Below are 13,568 nucleotides of genomic sequence, written 5' to 3'. Positions count from 1 at the left end.
AGATACTTCCCAAGGCTTCCTATGGGGCTGGATCCCAGCTAAGTTTGTTGAATGGAGCATCTACTGGTAGCGCACGGATGTCCGGTCAAACGAAGACACGAGAAGAAGATACGTTTGAGAACCAAGTGGAGAAGAAGGCCAATACATGGGCTGGAAACAGATTGAAACACGCCAGGCACAGAAAGAATAGCAATGCCCATTAGCCATTAGGAATCTCGTCAAGCACTATCTTGATCTCGGGCCATTGCTCAGGAGCAAAGTCTAAAGGAAACAGAGCTAGTTACTGTGCCCGAAATACCACCCCCTTCTAGGGAAGGAAAGATTCCCAGGCCTCAGTGTTAGTGCAACAGTTTGCCTGTCTGGCCCGTCTCAGATTGTTAATCTCTTCAAAAAGCAAATTAATGGCCAGCAGCGATTTGAGGATGTTTATCTAACACTAACTTTAATTTCCTCTATCAGTCCTAACCTGCTTATCTCTGTATATCAAAGGCTTCAACTTTGATGGTTAGAGTTTAACCAGGGAGGAATGATACGCTAAAGCAGCAAACATGAGAATCTTCTCCCGCTATTCCCAGGCCTGCTCTTCACAGACCACCCAGCACCCATAACATTCGCTTTTCTGGGCGTGTATTTAAGGTAACTCAGACCACAAACTAGGCCCTTACATTTCCTCCTGCAATAAGAAAAGCTGCCATGAACTAGACATGGGATTTCAGAGGGAACCCTGGGAACAATTACTAGCGACCCTTTAATAAGGAAAGGGGCAGGCATTTTCTTGCTAGCTTAGCCAGCAGAATCACTTCTGCACCTTGGAGATTTTTGCCCTTGGTTATACCTATGCACGTCACCGTGCATGGCTGTAGCCCAGGGCAAAATGTGGCCAGTTGCAATTAGACAGATGCAGAAGAGGGCACTTCTGAAAGACACTTACACACGGCTGAATTTCAGCAACAAGAAAACAAAAAAATCAAATGTAGGTTTCACTTGAAAGTATTTTAAATAAAGATTAAAATAGAAAACAGGCCAGTAGAAACAGCAGCACTGCCAAGCTTAAACATTTAAAAATTGAGAGTCGTGCCAAACCAATGAGATTTTATTTTGAGAGAGACAGACAGACTTGGGAGTTCTTTTTTATTTGCCTTCTGGCTTTCAAGTCCCCTTTCAAGCTTTTCCTCTGCAGCCATGAGGGCTAAGAACTTACTCAAAAAAACTGGCGTCTCACATAGCCACTTGATTTTAGCAGTTGGGATTTTTTATTTATTTATTTTAAAAGAAACGTACCAAATATGATCAAGTCACAATTGCTGGCAATACTGCCAAACCGAGATCACATGGGCATTTCTGGTGCAGATCTGAGATCAAGGTTTTGGGGGTGGATCTGTAAGGTCTTTGGGGCTGAAAATGCATCTTAGTAATACAAAGGGTTCCTGTTTGGGGTCTCTGGGTACTACTAGGATGCCAATAAATCAGTGGTATCAAATAAAATAGCCTATACAAGCAGTGCTCGTCTCATGTGTCTGTTGCCGCGGCCAATATTACATCTGTAACATGCCCCCATCCTCCTGAGCATGCTTATTCCAAGCTGAGTGGGACGCATTTCTAGGTAGTTACTAAAAATAAAAGCCACGCCCAACAGACCACAGTCCTCCCTGCATCACCCCAGCTCGATCCTTCTCATAAGAACTGCTATAGTGGGTAAGACCAAGGGTCCATCCAGCCCAGTATCCTCTCTCTAACAGTGGCCAGTACCAGAGCTTCAGGAGGGCAGTTGGAGTGATCCACCCCTGTCTTTCCCTCCTGGCTTCTGGTCATCAGAAGTTTAGGGTCACCCCAAACATAGGGTTGCATCCCTGACCATCTTGACTAATAGCCGTCGATGAACCTACCCTCCATGAACTTACCTGCTTCTCTTTTTAACCCAGTTATACTTTTGGACATCACAACATCCCATGGCCAGGAGTTCCACAAGTTAACGGGGTGCTGTGTGGAAAAAAAGTATTCCCTCTTGTTTGTATTAAACCTGCTACCTATTAATTTCATTGGGTGACCCCTGGTTTTTGTATTGTGGGAAAGGGTAAATAACACTTCTCTAGGCACTTTTCCCACACCATTCATGATTTTATAGCCCTTTTTAATGTCTCTCTTCCCCCCCAAAAAAAAATCTCTTTTCTAAGATGAACAGCCCTAATCTTTTTAGCGTCTCCTCATATGACAGCTGTTCCATACCCTTGATCATCTTTGTTGCCCCTTCTCTGAACCTTTTCCAGTTCCACTCTATCCTTTCTTGGGTGGGACAAGAAGTACTGGACACCATATTCAATGTGTGGCTGCACCATGGATTTATCTAGTGGCAGGCCGATATTTTCTGTATCCTTTTACTACTACTTCCTAACACTCTATTAGCCTGTTTGATCACTGCTGTGCATCGAGCTGAAGTCTTCAGAGAACTGCTGTATCCACAGTGACTCAAAGGTTTCTTTTCCAATCCAGTGCCGGGTGCTTGCAGCAGACACTTTGAACAGTACGTGCAAAGGGTCCGGCAGGAGAGCTGCAGAGGAGGTGGGACTGTGAGAGTAGGAAAGTAGGAGTGAAATTTAAGAGGTTTGCTAGGGTCTTGCACCCATGAAAGGAAACCTGGATTTTGCTCTCCTAAAGCAAAGCCATTGGTCATACGTTTGGAGGGGGGAAGGAGTTGGGGAGTGGAGGCTTGGAACATTTCCTCCCTCATCCCCCTGTAATGGGCACTTGTTATCCCCTCTGCTTTGATTATGAGCCTTTGGCACTAGCCCTCCTGGTGCTTTGAGGCCACCCAACTCCCATTCGATTGCATTTGCCCCAGCCTGCCATAGGACTCCGGTTGCTTTCAATTAGGGTGACCAGATGTCCCAATTTTATAGAGACAGTCCCGATTTTTGGGTCTTTTTTTTATATAGGCTCCTATTACCCCCCACCCCCCGTCCTGATTTTTCACGTTTGCTGTCTGGTCACCCTACTTGCAATTCGTTATTCATTTTTCATGTGCCCACGATGTGCTAGACACTTGCAGACACAAGTCCCTGCACTACCCTGGAGGGTCTATGATCTAATTGATCAGACTGGGGGGTAGGGAGCGTGCTTTGATGGAAGGGTCAGGGTGCAGGTAGAGCAACACAAATGAATGAGGGTACAGTGGAGGTCTTCAATTGCTACAACTGTCCAACAAGTTTGCAAGACACCTCCCCAGAGATCCGCTGGGTACTCTTCCCTAATGCACCCCATCCTTCCCAGTGCTTCTCTCGCCTTCCCCACTGGCTGACACCTCCTGCCACGGGACCAGTATTGGCATCATACTAGGTCCCACTAAGACAGACCCGCTGGTTAACTCCAGGAGGTTCCTCAGTACTTTCCAGAACAGGAGGCCCGATTGAAATGGGGAAAACGGGAATGGCCTCACCCAGGTATCTGCATTTTAAGCCACCGCCTTAACAAGAAGAAAGTAGTGAGTCACTGCAGAAGGACTCCCTTCCTGGAAAGGGTTAAACTTTGCAGCATGTTTGCTGACAACCAGGCGGATGGCATTTCAGGTTGCTCAGTGCTGTCTTAGCTTTTAAAAAAAAAAAGCATAGCCAGAGGCCAGATTCAGAGTGAAACAATAGCTTGTGCTGAAGAAACTCAAGATGCTTTTAGAGCAAACATGGAGATGGGTTCACTTGCACACAAGTACCTACAGCAGCTAGTTTTAAGCCTTCCAGACCAGAAAGTGGAGAGTCACATTCAGCATTAAAGGGTGGGGGAATCCTTTTAAAAGCAGCCTTTACAGAGTCCCCTTGAAGCAGTTTCAGCTTTTTTTTTTTTTAAATCGTGCAGTCTAAAAATATATAATTACACACTTAAGCCTCAATTCATACAATAAAAAACACATGTTCTTGCAGAAAAAGGAACTTGTTCAGATTTAAAGTTTTACTACCGCACACATTAAAATAAATATTGGGAGAGTGGTTTCCAGATTAACTTTCCAGGAACTGAGATTTAGAGGGGGGATTTTGCTGTTGCTTTCTTTGGACGGCTGCAACCTGAGAGAGTTCACGGTTTATTTAACGCACTTGTTAGGATTTGAAGGGGGAGCTGAGAAAGTGCAAAGAAGGGGCCAGATTCTCCTCCGTGACACTGGTGTAAATCGGGAATAACCCTACTGGAGTCGATAGATTTACACCGCTCTAAGGGGGCTCGGAATCAGTGCGTTTCTCGCCAGACTCCAGGGAGTGGAAGATGGGAGACAGAAGGGAAACAAGGAACAGCCCAGAAGCGTGAAATTGACCCAGGCTGATCCATTTCTTCTCGCTCCATTCCCCACCGCGACTGCTTCCATCTAACCCATATTTTGGGGGAGGATTTTTTTTTAAAATGTTCCTTCAATTTAAAAACCCCGTAGATCTAAGTTTAGCGAACAAAACCATGAAGAAGGAGAAATTACACGGCAAGGAAACTTTTTTTTTTTTTTTTTTTTAGTGAAAGCCCCAAGTTGCCCACAAGCTTGTGTGTTTAGCTGGAGCAGAGCTGATGCCTCGCTGGGCAGGAATCCCCCCAGGGCTTATTCCAAGCCCCGGGTGGGTGTCGGGCTAGATCCTGCCCAGCTGAGGGGAAAGCAACAAGTGGAGGAGAGCGGGGGGGGGGAAGCAGGTTTCACTCCGGAGCGGCGAGGGGCCGTTTACACGCTGCCCCTCGCCCGTTTATCGCAGCCCCCCACCCCGCCCAGGGGGACGTTGCTGGCCCGGCCGCCGCGTTACCTTGCAGGAGTAAGTGTGATGAACCGGGTCCATGTTCATGATCTCCTCCACCGTGCCCGTCAGCACCACGTTCGCCTCTTCCTCTCTCCGCTCCAACTCCCTCTCGGGACAGCCGCCCGAGCAGCCCCCCAGCCCCACGGCCAGCAGCGCCAGCGCCCAGGCGGAGAGCCCCGCAGCCCCGCTCCGCCTTCCCCCCATCGCCGCACAAAAGAAACCGAAGCGGCTCATCCAGCGGCGAACAAAACCCTCTTCTCCCCCCAAGGAGTCACCCAAACTGCACCGGGGCGAACAAAGCAGCCCGGGCGCGCCCAGGGGAGGTTACTTGGGCTCCAGCGTGGGGAAGGAGGAAAGGAGGGGAAAGACCCCAGAGGAATTGTTCCCCCCCAGCTTTGATCAGGGAGAAATGTTCCTTCTCCTCCTGCCTGCGCCCGGCTGGGAAAGGCTGGAGATTTGCATGCACTCTGAATTGCTGATAAGGCGGGGAGGGGTGGGGGGAGAGAGGCGGGCTGGTAAAACAGCCCTGCTCGTCTCTTCTCTCATTGCAGGGCTGGCGAGAAACGCCACCCCCAGGAAACACCCTCCCAGCAGGTTAATGGCTAATCAGGCCTCCAACGTGCTCGGACTTTTAAAGGTGCAGGGAGCTCGGGAGCGCGAGCGATCCCCGGGGAAGTGGCAGGATTGTGTGTCCTTCCTTTTCCCTCTCTGGCTTTGGGGACACTTGCTCTCGCTCGTCTCCCCCCCCCCCCCCGCCAATGTCACGGTCACCCTAAGTAGGCAACGTGAACTAGCGCCCACTTCCAGCAGGCTGCGTCTGCCTGACTCCCCCCAGGCTCGGGACGAGACAGACCCGCCCTCGGGAGCCGGGTCACTCATTAACACAGCCACTCACAGGCTCTTTCCCATTCACCTGGGGCCCGGCAGAGGGACTCCCTCCTCCTCCCACTCGAGCTAATAATAATATTTGGAGCTGACCTGTCTGATGAAGGGTCGTAGGAATTTGCATGTGTATGGAGCTGGTGTTCATCTGCCCATTTCAAAATGTAGAGGAGCCTGATGATGATTAATATTGTATAGATGCGGATGGGGAAACTGAGGCGGTTCCTGGCCTGGTGTTCAAAGGCGCTGCAGGTGCTGGGCCCCTGTGGAAATAAGACCGCAAGTGATTTGTCCAGCATTGCGCAAAAAGGCAGTGGCCTAGCAAAGCCCAGATCCCAGATCTTCTGAAACCCACTCTGTTGCTCCAACCCCTAGAAAGCCCTCGGTCGGGTGGGATGGCTTGGGTTTGCCCCTGGAGTATTCTCCGTTCTGACCTTCTGCCCTGGCTTTCTCCATGGATTAGACAGCCATTTTTCCAGATGTCCTTAGCAATTATTGCAAATATAAAATGAAAAGTTAAGTGGCACCAGGGGAGGGATGTTGTTTCTTTCCTCCATAAATTAGCCATCCCCGGGGTGTTTTACAAGGGGATTTCACTCGCTGGCCCTAAACAAGTCATGCTGGTGACCTAAGGGCAAGGAGGTGAATTATAGAAGATTGGGTGGATTCACAACCAGGTCAATACTGTGGGGGGGGAGGGAAGGGGCTCAGAAATTGACATGCCGAAGTCAATAAAAATCAGTAGGCGGAATTGTTAAGAAATTCCAAGCCCACTTTGAAAATTGCAAGCCACCTCTTCTTTCCTGGGGGCTTCATGCAATTCTGTTTATGCTGCTTACATCTGAAATGTTACACGTCTTGATTCTTTTTTTCCCCTTTCCCAAAACTTAACCAAAGAGCCAGCAATGTAACAGTCAACCTTAAAAAAATTAAGTAAAATTAATTCCTTAAATGACTTGTAATTCATTAAATTAACATTGTAAAAACCAAGACCCTCTCCTAAGTAAAGTGTTTAGCCTAAAAAGGGACAAGTGCCAGAGATTCCATGAAGGCCCCACCCCCTAGGCCCTATGCCCTAGGACCTCAAAGTTATCCAGGCACCCAACTCTCACTGAAATCCTATGGAATCAATAGGAGTTTGGCACTTAAATACCTTTGAGGATTTTGGCCTTGGCTCCTGCCTCTGTTAAAACCTTAAAATCAATAGGTTAGTCTCACAGAAGGCGCAGATCTGGGTTCCGTTTTATTCAAAGCATCAAAGTTTGGGGAAGGATCGAATAACACGATTCCACTTTTGGCCTTTGTCTAGGAAAAAAAAACACTGTCGCCCATAAGGCCGGATTCTCCAAAGTGATAGTGGCTTCCATTGTGACACTTGTGGCAAGGTTTTCTAAAGGGCCCAGCCCATAATGTGCACCCAACTGTGGGTGCCAAGAGCTTCTGAAAATTCTGGCCATACCGTATCCTGCGATTGTACACACCTGGACCTTGATCCTCCAGTGACCTCCATGCAAGACATAAGGAACCCATTGTGTTGGGATGAGGCACCAACAATCTCAGAGTTCCATCCTGCACCAACTACAAAGCTAATAATATGGTTACTAAATTTGTGTTTTTTTCCATCATCATAAAAAGCAACAATATTCGTCCCCCATGGATTGGTTTATATCATCAAAGCACAGTGCAAACACTAAAGTCCTGAAAAGCGGGTCCTAATTAATTAATTTGTCACTTCATCCTGATGTGAGGCAACAGCAACGGCTCGAAGCGAACGGACTCTGCTCCATTCTGACAAGCCGCACATTTGCTCGGACTGGCTAAGAGGATTCTCACAGCAAAGTCTCCTTTTGTATATGCTTAAAGTTAAGCATGTGCTTGAGGGCTTTGCTGGATCAGGTCCAAAATACTAAGCCCTCTGCACAATCAAGCCCCAAGCCCCAAAATCCTGTTTCTCATCCCATTTGGCCTTGCACCAGAATCCTAGATCTGACATTTTGGTAACATTGAGATCCGGATCCAAACTTAGCAACTAAATAATTTGACATGAGATCTTTCCTGTCCCACAAGCAAAGGAAGACGGAAGGCAGAAGACGCTGGGAGTGAACTGCTGCCTAGGTAAGCGATGTAGGGTGCAGGGTTTGGGTTTTGTGGAACATTGGTCCACCTTCTATGCGGGGCTGTATAGTTAGGATGGCTTCAGTGGAAGGGGAATTAGTCTGCTCGGGAACAGGCTGACGAGAGTGGGTCAGGAGGGTGAACAAAAGAGGAGGGTAAAACACGGCAAGATATGAGCACTCAGCACAACTTCCGATGTTGAGCACAGAAGTAATCAAGGAACCAATTGACATGAAGAGAAGAAATTCTATAATTGCCTACACACCAGTGCTAGGAGCCTAGGTGGCAAACAAGAGGAATTGGAATTGCTTATTTCTGAACATAAATTCAACCTAGTCAGTATTACAGAAACCCAGTGGGAGGAGTCCCATGACTGGAATTTTAAAAATCAGTGGTTACAACCTATTTAGGAAGAACTGAGTTGGCAAAAGGAGAGAGGAGAGTGGCACTCCAGGCCAAAACTGGCATTACCCAGTGGTGCTGGAACTAGCGCTGCTGGAGGTGCAGCTACACCCCGAGACAAACACCAAACACACCGTTTCCATCAGCAGCACCCCCACTATAAAAATTGTTCCAGCACCCCTGGCATTACCTGTTTCCAAGTCACTGATAACCCAGAAAAAAATGATGTTGAATGCTTATGGATCAATGTCCTAACAGATAAAGTACAAGACGGGGTATGAGTTGGGGTCTGCTACAGACCACCAAATCGCTCTAGGGAACAAGATGACAGGCTCTTTACGCACCTATCTGTAACGTGTAGGAAAAAAAGCTGTGTGATCATGGGGGATTTCAATGTGAGTGACACATGCTGGAGGTTTCTTGCTGCCAGTACTAACACATCCTTGGGATTTCTGTACATGATAGATGACAATTTCCTAAAACTCAAAAAGTCTTGCATTCAACATGGGAATTCTATATTAGACCCTGTCTTGACAGATATAGAGGTACTGATCAAAGAACTAACTTTTAACTGTAATTTAGGTACAAGTGATCATGACTCGATCACATTTATAATGTGCAAACAGAATAAAGTCCGCACAAGTGATAAATATACTTGTCGCTTTAAAGGGCCAATTTCACAAAGCTGAAAACAATCATGAACCAAATCAACTGGGAAGAAGAATTTAATTAGGAAAATGTGAATGACAATCAGGAATTGTTTACAAACACTTTACTAGATGTCCAAAAAGCCACTATCAAGGAACCAGTTAAAACACCAGCCTGATTTAAAGGGAAACTGAAGGCAGTTATAAAAAAATTTAATATACTATATAACAAATGGAAGAAAGGGGAAGTTGATAGCAATGAATATAAATCAGAAGCTCAGAATTGTAGAAAATTGATAAGGGAAGCAAAGGGACACAAGAAGAAATCTATGACCAGCAGAGTTAAGAACAATAGGAAGGAGTTTCTTAAGACTATTAGAAACAAAAAGAACACTAACTGGTTAGATGGAAATGGTAGAATTATTAATGATAATAATGCAGAAAAGGCCAAAGTGTTAAATACATATTTTGGTCTCTATTTAGGAAAAAATAGATGATGTAGTCATGTCATAAAGATTAATAGAAATGTATGCCTGGGAGGGAACCCTAAGAGGTCATCAAGTCCAGCCCCCTGTGCTGAAGAAGGACCAAATAAACCTAGACCATCCCTGAAAGGTATTTGTCCAGCCTGTTCTTAAAAACCTCAGTGATGGGGACTCCACAATCTTCCTTGGAAGTCTATTCCAGAGCTCAACTATCCTTATAATTAGAAAGTTCTTCAAATAACTAACCTAAATCTAACCTGCAGATTAACCACCTTACTTCTTGTCCTTCCTTCAATGGACATGGAGAACAATTGATCACCATTCTCTTTATAACAGCCCTTAACATATTTGAAGATTGTTATCAGATCCCCCTTCAATCTTCTTCTCTCAAGATTAAATGTGCCCCATTTTGTTAACCTTTCCTCAGAGGTCAGGTTTTCTAAACCTTTTCTCATGTCTGTTGCTCTCTGCTGGACTCTCTCCAATTGGTCACATCTTTCCAGAATTGGATGCAGTTCTCCAGCTGAGGCATCACCTGTGCTGAGTGGAGCAGGACAATTACCTCTGGTGACTTACATAGGATGCCCGTTAATATACCACATAGAATTGGCCTTTTTTGCAGCTGCATCACACAGTTGACTCATATTCAATTTGTGATCCACTGTGACACCCAGATCCTTTTCAGCACTACTACCACCTAGCCAGTTGTTCCCCATTTTGTAGCTGTGCATTTGATTTTTCCTTCCTAAGTGTAGCACTTTGCACTTGTCTTTATTGAATGTTATCTCGTTGATTTCAGATCAATTCTCTAATTTGTCAAGGTTGTTTTGAATTCTACATATTATAACACTCTTTCTATTCTTCTAGTATCTCAAGAGGATGTTAAACAGCAGCTACTAAAGTCGGATGTTTTTAAAATCAGCAGGTCCAGATAACCTGCATCCAAGGATTTTAGAAGAGCTGGCTGAGAAGCTCACTGAACCATTAATGTTGATTTTCAAAAAGCCTTGGAGCCATGTAGAGGTTCCAGAAGGCTAGAAGAAAGCTAACGCTGTACCCAATATGTAAAGAGAATACACAGGATGACCGGGGTAATTAAAGGCCTGTTTGTCTGACATCAATTGGAGTCAAGATAATAGAGTGGCTCATACAGGACTCAGTTAATAAGGAATTAAAGGAGGGTAGTATAATTAATGCCAAGCAACATGGGTTTATGGAAAATAGATCCTGTCAAACTTATCTGATATCTTTTTTTCCCCATAGATTACAAGTTCGCTTGACAGAGGTAATAGTGTTGATGTAATATACTTACACCTTCAATGTGGTACTGCATGACATTTTGATTAAAAAACTAGAAAGATATGCAACTAACATGGCACCCATTAAATGGACTGACAGCTGGCTAACTGACAGGTCTCCCATTGTAAGTGTCAATGAGCAATCATTACAAACGTGTATGTTTCTAGTGAGGTCCCGCAGGGATCAGTTCTTGGCCCTATGCTATTTGACATTTTTATTAATGACTTGGAAGAAAACAACATTGTCACTGATATAGCTTGCAGATGACACAAAAATTGGGGGGGGTGGTAAGTAACAAAGAGGACAGGTCACTGATACAGAGCAATCCGAACGGCTTGGTGCGATCAGTGTGTGTTTTAATATGGTTAAATGTGGATATCTAGGAACAAAGAATGTCGGCCACACTTACACGAAGGGGGACTCTATCTGGGGAAGCAGGGACTCTGAAAAAGATTTGCGGGTCATGGCGGGTAATCAGCTAAACATGAGGTGCAATGCTGTCGTCAAAAGCAGGAATGCGATCCGTGGATGCGTAGGTGCCAACTCTGTGGGTGCTCCGGGGCTGGAGCACCCAGGGGGAAAAATTAGCGGGTGCTCTGCACCCACCGGCAGCCAAACTCCCCCTACCCCCTGCCTCTGCCTCTTCCCCACCTCCTCGCCTGAGCGTGCTGCATCCCCACTCCTCTGCCTACCTCCGAGCACTTCCCGCCGCCCCGCTGCCTAACAGCTGTTTGGAAGCGCTTTGGACTTTCGGAGAGGGAGGGGGAGGAGCAGGGAGGCGGCGCGCTCAGGGGAGAAGGCGGAAAGGAGACGGGGCGGGGGGGACTCGGGGTAAGGGGTAGAATGGGGGCGGGGCAAGGGCAGTGCAGGGGTGGGAAGAAGTGGGGAAGCGGGGGCGGGGGGGGGGAAGCACCCACCTGGCAAAGGGGAAGTCGGTGCCTTTGCGTGGATGCATAAACAGCTGAATCTCGAGTAGGGGTAGAGAAGTTATTTGACTTCTGCATTTGGCATTGGTACAATCGTTGGTGGAATCCTGTGTCCAGTCCCGGTGTCCACAGCTCAGGAAGGACGTTGATAAATTGGAGAGGGTTCGGAGAAGAGCCGCAAGAATTTAAAGGATTAGAAAACCTGCTTTTCAGTGACAGATTCAAAGAGCTTGGTCTGTTTAGCTTAACAAAGAGAAGGTTAAGGGGTGACTTGATTACAGCCTATAAGTACCTACATGGGGAAGAAATATTTATTAATGGGCTCTTCAATCTAGCAGAGGAAGGTCTAACACGATCCAATGGCTGGAAGTTGAAGCTAGACAAATTCAGACTGGAAATAAGGTGTTAATTGTTAACAGTGAGGATAATTAACCAGTCTGTAGGCTGACCAGACAGCAAGGGTGAAAAATCGGGATGGGGGTGGGGCGTAATAGGAGCCTATGTAAGAAAAAGCCCCAAATATCAGGACTGTCCTTATAAAATTGGGACATCTGGTCACCCTAAACCAGTGGAACAATCTACCAAGGGTCATGGTGGATTCTCCATCACTGAAAATGTTACAATCAACATTGAATGTGTTTTCTAAAAGTTCTGCTCTAGGAATTATTCTTGGGAAATTCCCTGGCCTGTGTTCTACAGGAGATCAGACTAGATGATCACAATGGTACCTTCTGGCCTTGGAATCTATTAAACAGCTTCATCTCCATACAGAGCTAAAAGGAAACATCTGGGGGCAGATCATTATCTGGTGTAAAACAATGGAGCTGTGACAATTTGCCCCCAGGATCCAACAATGTTGGGAATCTTTGGGGCTGTATTTTATAAGGCAGCACACTCCGATTCTAATCTACTCCACACACAGTTTCTGCTGATAGCTCTGAGATTTCGCAGCAAACCAGTCTTTGCTCCAGTGTGGAGAGGAAAGTTGTCCCTAAACAACAAAGGGCCAGGAGAATGGCTCGGATGGGAAGAATGCATTGTTAGCCTAGAGCGAAGTTGAACCTGCAGAGTCATCAGCATTTTTAGTGAAGGTCTAGCACAAAGCACATCTTTATTACATCGCGGCCATTGTAAGCTCAGGCAATCAGCTAAAAATATTTCAGTGCCTGGCAGATTATTTTGTTATTTTAATTATTAATTTGTATTGTATCTTTGAGCATGGTTCAGTGGTAAATCCTGGCAACAACCTTCACTCTGGGGTGGAAAAGACATAACTGTACTACGCTTCCAGCGCTTTGCAAAGCGGAGAAAGGGAATTGTTTACTCTTTATTTATTTTCATTTCTATTTAGCATTTCTCACCCGTCCCCATCTGTTTTCAAGGCTGTTAGGAGAAAAATGGATTTAACAAGCTTTTCTGTGCAATGGCCTTTGCTTGGTTAGCTCTTTCAAGTCAATTGACTTGGTTTTAGAGGCAATCTGATGGAGCAGGCTATACCGGTTATTGTTTGTTTTCATTGATCCTGTTTGCTTATTGAAAGAATAAAGTCAAACATACTACAGCACTGCATGCAATGACGACAGGCTTCTGAGCAGATCTTGCATCACGGACAGGTATTGGTCTGATCCAGAATAGTATTGAGTATCCACAACTCCCATTAAAGCGGAGGAGAAATATAGCTCTTCATTCTCTCTCAGGATCAGGCCCATAATTCCATGACAGATCCACAGCTGGCAGCAAATGGCAGCCTAAGAAAATACTCCTCCCTTAACTGGGTTGTGGGGGAATTGTTCCATCCTGGATGCGGCTCTAAGGAGGCCGATTGTTCAGAGAGAGACTGTCAGAACAATAAGAACAACCAGAAAATGAAACTGACCATATGCAGACATGAAACTGACGATTCTACTGCTTACATCGGGCCATTGCATTCAGTGGAACCAGGATTTCATCCAACGTCCAAGCTTACTCAAGTTCAAACGCTAACCCAAGAGCACCCATGGGAACAGGTGAAAAGGATTTTTAAAGGAACGCCATCACCTTAAAATCTCACCC

At 46.0% G+C, this 13,568-nt stretch overlaps 1 protein-coding gene across 6 annotated transcripts in view; it reads right to left on the bottom strand.

The window, feature by feature from the left end:
• Positions 1 to 13,568, bottom strand: part of AGRN (agrin) — a 244,154-nt gene that overhangs the window by 209,458 nt on the left and 21,128 nt on the right. For 4 of the 6 annotated variants that reach the window (XM_039509023.1, XM_039509025.1, XM_039509026.1 and 1 more), the window contains one exon: positions 5,739 to 5,905. Coding sequence is in view for 2 of the 6 variants with exons in the window: in XM_039509021.1 (XP_039364955.1) it covers positions 4,767 to 4,994 (228 nt within the window). In the remaining 4 variants the exon portion in view is untranslated. Of the gene's footprint in view, positions 1 to 4,766; positions 5,284 to 5,738; positions 5,906 to 13,568 lie in introns of those variants that run through there. The other 2 variants (XM_039509021.1, XM_039509022.1) reach the window with 1 other exon arrangement.

Source organism: Mauremys reevesii, linkage group 21, assembly GCF_016161935.1.
Source record: "Mauremys reevesii isolate NIE-2019 linkage group 21, ASM1616193v1, whole genome shotgun sequence".
Lineage (NCBI taxonomy): Eukaryota > Metazoa > Chordata > Testudines > Geoemydidae > Mauremys > Mauremys reevesii.
The sequence above is the reverse complement of the archived record's forward strand: the minus strand, read 5'-3'. Positions and strand labels throughout refer to the sequence as shown.